The 12,069-nt window shown below is 42.1% G+C and overlaps 1 protein-coding gene across 2 annotated transcripts in view; it reads right to left on the bottom strand.

Annotated features, from left to right (window-relative positions):
• The window catches only part of LOC117504737 (SH3 domain and tetratricopeptide repeat-containing protein 1), a 64,575-nt gene that overhangs the window by 36,713 nt on the left and 15,793 nt on the right, over positions 1–12,069 (bottom strand). For both annotated transcript variants that reach the window (XM_034164234.1, XM_034164233.1), the window contains exons 4-5: positions 9,112–9,217; positions 1,239–1,379 (exon numbers count right to left, since the gene is read on the bottom strand). In XM_034164234.1, coding sequence (XP_034020125.1) covers positions 1,239–1,379; positions 9,112–9,217 — 247 coding nt within the window. The remainder of the gene's footprint in view (positions 1–1,238; positions 1,380–9,111; positions 9,218–12,069) is intronic.

Genomic DNA, 12,069 nt, shown 5'->3' with positions numbered 1-12,069 from the left:
TTATGTGAGTCCACACTCAACACACAGAGAGAACGCTCAAAGGTGCACAAACAGCAAACACTTCCTGGCTTGGTTACTAATCAGCTTCCCACCCTGCAGGCATGGAACACCCAGTTCACAAAACTCCACTGCAGTGGAAGCTGATTTAAACGACCAACATACAGCTCAATATAATAAAGGTGTGAGGGACACCACATTTACTGACTGTATAAATGTTAGTCACAAAATCTAACGTACCTCAGGAAGTGTGCTGACGAGCGTGAGACCTCACCCCCTCCTCTTTCACAGACCATGCATCAAACCTGGACGTTCTCTGCATCCACTGATGATGAGATGGCTCTTGAGACGACGATCTCACCCGTCTGGTCACAAGGTCTACTTTTAAGATTAGGCTTAAAACTTTCCTTTTTGCTAAAGCTTATAGTTAGGGCTGGATCAGGTGACCCTGAACCATCCCTTAGTTATGCTGCTATAGACGTAGACTGCTGGGGGGTTCCCATGATGCACTGTTTCTTTCTCTTTTTGCTCTGTATGCACCACTCTGCATTTAATCATTAGTGATCGATCTCTGCTCCCCTCCACAGCATGTCTTTTTCCTGATTCTCTCCCTCAGCCCCAACCAGTCCCAGCAGAAGACTGCCCCTCCCTGAGCCTGGTTCTGCTGGAGGTTTCTTCCTGTTAAAAGGGAGTTTTTCCTTCCCACTGTAGCCAAGTGCTTGCTCACAGGGGGTCGTTTTGACCGTTGGGGTTTTACATAATTATTGTATGGCCTTGCCTTACAATATAAAGCGCCTTGGGGCAACTGTTTGTTGTGATTTGGCGCTATATAAAAAAATTGATTGAATTGATTGAAGGTCGAGTCTCTGGCAAATACACACTGTATACTCCAGTCTTAAATGCCACCATGTTCCAATCCATGTAGATGCACCACAGCTGTGAGTCCTGACGAGCCGCAGGTGATCAGCCTCAGGTGATCAGGGTGAGGTCCTGATAAACTCAGCTACACAGCCACTCAGTCCCAAATGCAAGCCACCTGGAAGGAAAAACAAAAGACAGAAACAAAAAGGCAGCCAGGCCCCCCAGCCATACAACATCAAACCCAGGTCTACATATTGGTAGCCAAACTTTGGTAGCCTATTTATTCTCTCAAAGAAATGTCAAATAAAAATGCTTTGATTTTTGCAATCAAAGCATTTTTATTTGACATTGACTTTCAAAACCTGCACTTCACCACCTACCATCATGCAGGAGAATGCCTTTATAGATGAGGTTTAATGTTTCTTCCTGAATGGACACCTCAATAGCTACGTCTTCTTCCAAGGAAGTGAGCCAGAACGTTTGATCTACCAACAGATTCTCCATACACTGGGCGACAAGACCTGAAACAAGATACATAGGGGGAAAAGTAAAGTCATAAACAAGCTAAAATCACAGGAAGTAGAGTTACTATGAGGAACAAACTGAAGAATCATAATTGGCAGGAGTGCAGCTAGCAAGAACCAACAGCAAAACAAACAGTCGCCCAACAGTATCGTCAACCAAATGAACCATTATATATGACCCACAGCCATAGTAAGAGTAATTACTTACATTAAGATCAACAATAATACATAGAAAACTACTAGCGTTGTTTAATCTCACTGCTTTTTTGTTGAGCACAACATTTTAACTGCTTCATTTTTTGGCCATTTAGTGGGTTTTGGTCTTATTTTTTCCACCCAATTTAAAGTACATGAATTTTTAATGTTTCAATAGGTTGTTTTAAATTTGCAAGAAGATAAATCTTCTCTGGGGTTCCACAAGGATCAGTCATTGGGCCATTGTTCTTCAATCTATCATCAGTTCATAGATTTTGTAAACCCACTTATTCCAGTTAAGCATCTTGGGGGATGGAGGTTCCTTGAGCGTATACCAGTGGTCACTGAGCACGCGGCAGGGTACACCCTGGACAGGCTGCCAGTCTATTGTATGGCAAAGACAATTAGACAAACTCATTCATATTCTCTCCCACACCTCCTCAGGGTCACCAATTCACCTATCCGTGTTTTGTGTCATTCAGATTTGATTTTTCAAATGCTTTGTTTTCAGTTTTCCAGCTTAAAAGCATTAGAGGACTCCAGAGGATCCAAAATGCCACTGCTCCAGTTTTGACTTGAACATGAAAGTTTGGTCACAAAACCCCAGTGCTAGCATCTCTCCACTGGTTGCCTGTTCTTTTGAGGGCAGATTTTAAAGCTTTGTTGTCGACTTATACTATTCTAGTGGCTAAAAGTCACTATAGCAACCAATCGGGTACCATAAATCGGCAATGGTAGATCTACCACTGTTCTGACCCTGGAACAGCGTTTCATCATAAAAACAAAAAAAACAAGATCACACTCAGACAATTCCGATCACAAACCAATTCTCAGTCGACTCTTCTTCTGTTACACCAATTACCAGCATGTCCTCCCTCACCACATCCACTGGCCTCCTCTTAGGTCTCCCGCTTAATCTCGTTTTAACTGTCATCAGGCACAGGACTAGTGAATCTCTTGATTGTGGGCAAATGACCAGGCTGTATAGCACATGACATCTTTAAAGCTTTCGATAAATTTTGGCACAGAGGACTACTACGTGACGTAGATAGTTATGACATCTCAGAGAATGTGCTTGCTACTATCAAGTTTTAACTTCCTGATAGATCATTTAAGGTTGTGGTGAATGGTCAGACCTCTGAGTCTCATAATATTAATGCAGATGTTCCACAGGGATCCCTTCTTGGACATACCTTGTTCTTGATATTCATAAATGACCTTCCTGATCATATCATTAGCTCATTTGTCAATATCTATGCTGATAATACCACACTTTAAACTCAAACTCTGCTCTCTTCTGACTTAGAAGAGAGAGTGCAACGGGGAAATAAGTGATTGTGACCTTCAAGTTACCATCGACCAGATCCATCCTTCCCCTCTGTTCATATGAAGGGTTCGCCTACTGCCCTTTTGTAACTGTATAAGAGCTAAACAAGACCTAAAATGCAATATCGCTGCCACATCTGGGCTGTAGCTCCTAAGAGCACACCATCTTGTTTCGATAGAGTACAAAATCACATAAGAAGCCTTGTTGGAGATGACCTGTTTTCCACACTTCAACCGTTGTCCCTCAGAAGAGATGTCTTTACTTTATTGCTATTTTCATGGCAAGTGTTCTGACGACTTTAGGGCACTTGTACCACCTCTTTACTTATTTATGACTAGAACTAGATTCGGCGTCTCTGTGGAAGCAAACCATCGTTACGACCTCCATATTCCAAATTCCAGACGGAAGTTTCATGCTGACAGTTTCTTTCCTCAAACTGACAAAAGGACTGCTTCCCTGTTCACTATAACCTTGGTGTGTTCAAGTCCAATGTCAATAAACAGCTTTCCTTGACATAGCGTCAGTCCAACTGCCCTTCTGTCACAACTGCATGTCTTTTGCAAACCATAACGCTGAGCGGATTGTAGCCTTGTTATGTGGTGAGCTACTAATAAAAAAAAAATAATCCTCAGTATCCGTCTCCACATATATCCTGTACCATGAAAAACCATCTCATTCCTGCCTCTCTCATTTTGTCACTGATCTTTCTCTTTAATTCAAATATTTTTCCGCTGAACCATGGGCCAGTGTGTAAGGAATGCACTGTCTTCACTTGGACTTTTTTTTGGCAGAAACATGGTTGAGGTCTGGCAACAACTTGACCCACAAATAATCTGGCAACGGCTAAAAATCCACCTCAAGATGTGTGGACTAGTTTAAGGAATAGGTTACCACTTAAATCCTGCTCGTTTACTGGAATAGGCCACGACACTCTTTTGTTTGTTTTTTGTAGTGCGCGCGTTGTTGTCGGATCTGTCTCATGGCATCCACTTGATTTGTGATGCTAGCGCAAATCACATTAACAGCAGCAGCAGAACTACTAACGGTGTCGCTGTAGTTGCCACAGTCCAGAGACGCTATCATCAAATCTGACTGTTTGGAACAGTTTGCTTTGGTTCCGCTTAAAGAGGGATCCACTCTTTTGAAGATCTCTCAGACAACTGTGGTATCTTTCAAGATTGCGCTGAGAGAGCTGATCCCCAACATCTAGCCAAATATGCAGTCTGATAACACAACAATCATAATGAAGCAGTAAAAGGAAGTGAAGGAACGTTAGACGTTAGACAAGTTCAAATATGGCTAACTTTGATGTATTTTAAGAGGTTAAAAGTCACATTCTGTTTGAATTTGATCTTTTTTTTTTTTGAGTGACGCGGGCGACATCCAATCAGAGTACAGCACCATAACGTCAGTCGCTGGTTTCTTCAAAACTGATTATTTTTGTGAGTTTATATACATGTTTCTCATATAATATTATGTAAAAACTAGCAAGAAATAAACACTTGTCAAACTGAAAACACTGTTTTTGGAACACAACTCCTCTGAACTTATTTATAAGACATTTCACCAAGGTTAGCATGGTTATGTCACTTCCTGGTGTAGCTACTTACTTACAGTGTTGGGAAAGTGTAGTGACACGGACCCACAACAGGGGGCGTAAATGAACGGACAATGGAAGGAGTCAAATTATAACACTTTACTGGTGTGAATGTCACAACCAAACACAGCAGAATCAGAATGTGCAACAGTCAATTAATAAAGGTGTCGTGTGGGCAGGCTCGACGATAGGAGATGCCCGTCTGGAAATGAACCGGAACCACACGATTTCCACCGCCACCTGAACCCGAGGAATACTGGAGCCGCCAAGTTCTGGAGTCCCCAGGTGGCCACTTTCCCGGAGTGTCGGATCTGGTACTGCTGGCAGAAAGCAAAAGACAGTCAAAGGGTGGGTGTGTGAACACCCAGTAACAATGGTGGGAATGCCACCTCCACCTCTCACTCAACACGTTGCAGCGGTCTCAGATGAAAAGGAGCGCCGTCTTGCACAGCCTCCGCAAAAACGACCGGTTCTCCTGCAAACACTCACAATAATTGATTTATAGATCTCACAAAAGGGGCTGAGAGTATTACCTCCAGATGAAGATGATATCTCGGCAGTTTGGTGGAGGTGTCTTCCTGCTTTTATACCAGATGTGTTGATTAGTGACAGCTGTCACGGATGATGGGTGACAGCTGTCACCACGGCTTGTTCCTGAGGCGGCAGCGCCCTCTCGTGCCTGAAGCCCGCACTTCAGGCAGGGCGCCTTCTGGTGGTGGGCCAGCAGTACCTCCTCTTCTGGCAGCCCACACAACATACAGCTTCATTTCTGGTATATTATGTAAAAGCTAGCGAGAAATAAACACTTCTAAAACTGAAAACGCTGTTTCTGTAACCTGATAACACCTCTGGAGTCATTTACAAGACATTTTGCAGATGTTAGCATGCACGCAAACTTTCGCTAACTTCCTATGGAGTTAAATTTGTCTCATTAATAACTGCAAATGCACAGAGGGTGATCTACCAATATTCCTTGATTTGAACAACATGAACAAATAATGATTTGATGTGAATGCGTCCAAACTGTACACAAGACAATAGGTTCTTAATTAAACAACTGCAAATTATAAAGAACACAGTGCTCGTATGGCCGAGGGTATTTTAGCATTACGTTATATTCTAAACTTACCAGAAGTCAGCTGAATAACAGAAATAAAGCAATATTAAATAATATCCAACTGTTGCCCACTTCCATTAAAGTTAGCAGAGCGTTCAACAGAATCAAATCAAATCAAATCAATTTTATTTATATAGCGCCAAATCACAACAAACAGTTGCCCCAAGGCGCCTTATATTGTAAGGCAAGGCCATACAATAATTACGGAAAAACCCCAACGGTCAAAACGACCCCCTGTGAGCAAGCACTTGGCAACAGTGGGAAGGAAAAACTCCCTTTTAACAGGAAGAAACCTCCAGCAGAACCAGGCTCAGGGAGGGGCAGTCTTCTGCTGGGACTGGTTGGGGCTGAGGGAGAGAACCAGGAAAAAGACATGCTGTGGAGGGGAGCAGAGATCAATCACTAATGATTAAATGCAGAGTGGTGCATACAGAGCAAAAAGAGAAAGAAACACACAGTGCATCATGGGAACCCCCCAGTAGTCTAAGTCTATAGCAGCATAACTAAGGGATGGTTCAGGGTCACCTGATCCAGCCCTAACTATAAGCTTTAGCAAAAAGGAAGGTTTTAAGCCTAATCTTAAAAGTAGAGAGGGTGTCTGTCTCCCTGATCTGAATTGGGAGCTGGTTCCACAGGAGAGGAGCCTGAAAGCTGAAGGCTCTGCCTCCCATTCTACTCTTAAAAACCCTAGGAACTACAAGTTAGCCTGCAGTCTGAGAGCGAAGGGCTCTATTGGGGTGATATGGTACTATGAGGTCCCTAAGATAAGATGGGACCTGATTATTCAAAACCTTATAAGTAAGAAGAAGAATTTTAAATTCTATTCTAGAATTAACAGGAAGCCAATGAAGAGAGGCCAATATGGGTGAAATATGCTCTCTCCTTCTAGTCCCCGTCAGTACTCTAGCTGCAGCATTTTGAATTAACTGAAGGCTTTTCAGGGAACTTTTAGGACAACCTGATAATAATGAATTACAATAGTCCAGCCTAGAGGAAATAAATGCATGAATTAGTTTTTCAGCATCACTCTGAGACAAGACCTTTCTAATTTTAGAGATATTGTGCAAATGCAAAAAAGCAGTCCTACATATTTGCTTAATATGCGCATTGAAGGACATAACCTGATCAAAAATGACTCCAAGATTTCTCACAGTATTACTAGAGGTCAGGGTAATGCCATCCAGACTAAGGATCTGGTTAGACACCATGTTTCTAAGATTTGTGGGGCCAAGTACAATAACTTCAGTTTTATCTGAGTTTAAAAGCAGGAAATTAGAGGTCATCCATGTCTTTATGTCTGTAAGACAATCCTGCAGTTTAGCTAATTGGTGTGTGTCCTCTGGCTTCATGGATAGATAAAGCTGAGTATCATCTGCGTAACAATGAAAATTTAAGCAATGCTGTCTAATAATACTGCCTAAGGGAAGCATGTATAAAGTGAATAAAATTGGTCCTAGCACAGAACCTTGTGGAACTCCATAATTAACCTTAGTCTGTGAAGAAGATTCCCCATTTACATGAACAAATTGTAATCTATTAGATAAATATGATTCAAACCACCGCAGCGCAGTGCCTTTAATACCTATGGCATGCTCTAATCTCTGTAATAAAAGTTTAGCAGCACTGAGGTCTAACAGGACAAGCACAGAGATGAGTCCACTGTCTGAAGCCAAAAGAAGATCATTTGTAACCTTCACTAATGCTGTTTCTGTACTATGATGAATTGTAAAACCTGACTGAAACTCTTCAAATAGACCATTCCTCTGCAGATGATCAATTAGCTGTTTTACAACTACCCTTTCAAGAATTTTTGAGAGAAAAGGAAGGCTGGAGATTGGCCTATAATTAGCTAAGATAGCTGGGTCAAGTGATGGCTTTTTAAGTAATGGTTTAATTACTGCCACCTTAAAAACCTGTGGTACATAGCCAACTAATAAAGATAGATTGATCATATTTAAGATCGAAGCATTAATTAATGGTAGGGCTTCCTTGAGCAGCCTGGTAGGAATGGGGTCTAATAGACATGTTGATGGTTTGGAGGAAGTAACTAATGAAAATAACTCAGACAGAACAATCGGAGAGAAAGAGTCTAACCAAATACCGGCATCACTGAAAGCAGCCAAAGATAACGATATGTCTTTGGGATGGTTATGACTAATTTTTTTTCTCTAATAGTTAAAATTTTATTAGCAAAGAAAGTCATGAAGTCATTCCTAGTTAAAGTTAAAGGAATACTCGGCTCAATAGAGCTCTGACTCTTTGTCAGCCTGGCTACAGTGCTGAAAAGAAACCTGGGGTTGTTCTTATTTTCTTCAATAAGTGATGAGTAGTAAGCCATCCTAGCTTTACGGAGGGCTTTTTTATAGAGCAACAGACTCTTTTTCCAGGCTAAGTGAAGATCTTCTAAATTAGTGAGACGCCATTTCCTCTCCAACTTACGGGTTATCTGCTTTAAGCTGTGAGTTTGTGAGTTATACCACGGAGTCAGGCACTTCTGATTTAAGGCTCTCTTTTTCAGAGGAGCTACAGCATCCAAAGTTGTCTTTACTGAGGATGTAAAACTATTCACGAGATAATCTATCTCACTCACAAGAGTTTAGGTAGCTACTCTGCCCTGTGTTGGTATATGGCATTGGAGAACATAAAGAAGGAATCATATCCTTAAACCTAGTTACAGCACTTTCTGAAAGACTTCTACTGTAATGAAACTTATTCCCCACTGCTGGGTAGTCCATCAGGGTAAATGTAAATGTTATTAAGAAATGATCAGACAGAAGGGGGTTTTCAGGGAATACTGTTAAGTCTTCAATTTCCATACCATAAGTCAGAACAAGATCTAAGGTAACAGAAGGTGGCAGATGTCAGAATCTGACATCTCCTCCACAGATTTTGACTTTGTGCTGGAGCCTTTTTTCTATGAAATGCTCTCACAATGTTCGTACAATCTATAGGCACCGTTAAAACTGTTTCCCAGTAAATCCTGTTTCACACCAGACATCTGCTAAAGGCAACGTGCAGTTTAAAAAAACTTAAGAAATGTGTTCTTGCGTGATGGTTAGTCGGATAACATCTTGTTATGTCTACCCTGTGCAGCACCTGAATGAGGAGTGCTAATTTTGTGGTCCACAGGCCACTTCTGACCCAAGGTCCTTTTGCATGGACATGCTTCTCCAGGGTGTCTGGACTGAAACTTTGAAGAAGAAAGTGTTGGTGCACATTCACCCTAAGACCTGTCAGTGATGAATGGTGGGGATTCTGACAAATCTAATGAATTATGATGGGCGTATTTGGAGGAATTAACCCACTAACACAGATGGTATTTGTAAAGTACAAATGAAACAACATTTTCCATCAGAGAAGACACTGTAACTTCAAGCGTTCTGCCTGAACTGTTGATTCCTGACAGCAGTTGCATTTTGCGCTGTGGCACAATACACGCATATTAAACCACACTGAGGGTGATGTTGTCCTCACAAACCTATGTTCTACATACCTGTTGTGTAATATGTGGTGAACTTCCATATTTCCTCAAATGTACTGAAAGTGACAGAAATGACCTTTTCCTCACTGTTGATGGAGACAAGATGGGCAGACAACTCCTACAGAGAGAGAAGACACATTTGTCCATTATTTATTGATTGATTATTAATTCTGGTCTTAGAACTCATTCAAATGATGACATCACAACAATAACAAATAAGTCTCTTACACATTCATTGGGACAACTAGAAATGGCGCATTCTTTTATGTAATATTGCATTTTGTTACATCAAAATATCACAAATGGTTGATGAACCCCAAAGAAGAGCAGTTTTAAGGTTCAGTGTCAGAGCCAAACTCCCACACGAAAGTGCTCTATACCTGTCCGAAGCAACTGAGTTACAGGTGCCGCAGCCTTTTTCTTATTGATTGCCCATATAAATGACGCAGACAAAGTTCTCTACAGGCACAGAGGCCCATTGGCGTCTGTACTTATCCCTAAATTTTATAGCACGAAGCATATGAGTGGATGGGACGCCAGTCCATCACAGGGTAACTCCCCAACCAAGGGCAAAACCTATTTACAGCTAATTGGACTGAGATCAATCATGCAGATGAAGCATCTTGCCAAGGACACGTACAAGGAGCATGATCAAGAATCAAATCCAGGTCTACATATTGGATGTCCAACTCCTTATCCAACTGCGCTACTTGGTATTTAAATATGTATAGCTGTAGAACTATTGATGAGACACTTAAACAGTTACGTTGGTTATTTTAGTTTCTTAAAAACACAAGGTGGTGCAATTCTGACACATCACCAGGGATGAACCCAGAGTGATAGAGTCTTTTGGGTGTTAGATTACCAGACAACCTTACCCTGGTCCTCTGGAGCTAGGCACCAGGGTAAGGTTGTCTGATAAGTTATTCATTGAGCTAGATGCTCTGGTATAGAGCAGGTACTGTAGCTCTGTGGAAACAGAAATGGCCTGCCCACATGTAGACCTGGGTTTGACTCCCGTTCAGGCTACCTGTCTGTGTCCTTAGATAAGACACATAATCTGCATTGTCCCAGTCAACCCAGCTGGAAATGGGTACCAACACTGGCTGGGAAAATACCCTGCATCAGTCTGGAGTCCCATGCCAGCGGAGTCATAGACTACATTTACATACAGCCAATAACCCTTTCATAACCGGAATATTAGCAATAACCTGGTTGCGCACGGCCATGTAAACACCCGCAAAAATCAGAATATGCTCATATTCCAGTTTTTAAAAACCCGAATATGACGCCTGAGTTACTCCTTTTCTAACCCGAATATCAGGTGATATAAACACGCATCGCAATATCCCCATAAAAAAGGAACATTATTTTGTGTTCTGTGCATGTCCTATCCACAAAGAATTATGGTCTTTTGAGTACGGCAACTACTTGTATGCGGTGCGCACAACCCACCGGACACCACAGAAGCAGAGGTAAACAAGCATGGGGAAATCCAGACGCGGCAGCACAGCACCGCACTTTTGGAGCGAGGAGGAAACCGAATACTTCATTAGTCGTGAAAGACATGAATATAATGTCTTTTATTGACGGTAGAAAGAGGAAGAAGAAACAGAAATGATGCATATTTGCGTCATGACGTTCTCCGTGCACCTGGATGTTGTCCATGTGTTGCTGTTTAGATGGGGATATTCCAAATGATACCAGTGACCATGTATACAGGAGTAACTCTGTCTGCTTAAGCATGTAAACGGGTTATTCCTAATGATTCAGAAACCAGAATATTGACCTTAACCCAAATATTAACGGAATGTAAATGTAGTCATTGACTCCCATCTGCTTCATGTTGTTAAATCTGGACCCAAGCATCAAAGGGTCTATATAGGACTTACTTTTCTGTTCACTCTGGTGATCCAACCAGGGGCTATGAGTCCCAGGTCTGTGTCCAAGTAGCACACTACCCATCTAGACTGACAGCCACTCTGATACTTTTTCTAGATATTTAGGCTCTTTTAGTCTTCCAAGGAGCGTGAGTTCCAACATAACCCCTTGCTTGGCACAATCAAGTGTTAAAACCAAATATGACCTTACTGTTGTCCTTAGTTCCCTTCAGCTGCAAATAACGAGCTATGGTCAGCAGCCAAGCTGAGGCCCTGCACTCCTCCTAATGTTCTTCTCCCATCTTGACCTGTATTAATTTGAACTTGAAAAGTTCATCTTTGAAAGGAGAGCCAACCCGTAGCAAAGCCAGGAACTGAGACAAAAAGGAGGCCTTATTGGAATCCAGCTCTTTTATTCAAATCAAATCAAATCAATTTAATTTATATAGCGCCAAATCACAACAAACAGTTGCCCCAAGGCGCTTTATATTGCAAGGCAAAGCCATACAATAATTACGGAAAAACCCCAACGGTCAAAACGACCCCCTGTGAGCAAGCACTTGGCGACAGTGGGAAGGAAAAACTCCCTTTTAACAGGAAGAAACCTCCAGCAGAACCAGGCTCAGGGAGGGCCAGCCTTCTGCTGGGACTGGTTGGGGCTGAGGGAGAGAACCAGGAAAAAGACATGCTGTGGAGGGGAGCAGAGATCAATCACTAATGATTAAATGCAGAATGGTGCATACAGAGCAAAAAGAGAAAGAAACACACAGTGCATCATGGGAACCCCTCAGCAGTCTAAGTCTATAGCAGCATAACTAAGGGATGGTTCAGGGTCACCTGATCCAGCCCTAACTATAAGCTTTAGCAAAAAGGAAAGTTTTAAGCCTAATCTTAAAAGTACAGAGGGTGTCTGTCTCCCTGATCCGAATTGGGAGCTGGTTCCAGAGGAGAGGAGCCTGAAAGCTGAAGGCTCTGCCTCCCATTCTACTCTTAAAAACCCTAGGAACTACAAGTAAGCCTGCAGTCTGAGAGCGAAGCGCTCTATTGGGGTGATATGATACTATGAGGTCCCTAAGATAAGATGGGACCT

Source organism: Thalassophryne amazonica, chromosome 23 (genome assembly GCF_902500255.1).
Source record: "Thalassophryne amazonica chromosome 23, fThaAma1.1, whole genome shotgun sequence".
Taxonomy (NCBI): Eukaryota; Metazoa; Chordata; class Actinopteri; order Batrachoidiformes; family Batrachoididae; genus Thalassophryne; species Thalassophryne amazonica.
The sequence above is the reverse complement of the archived record's forward strand: the minus strand, read 5'-3'. Positions and strand labels throughout refer to the sequence as shown.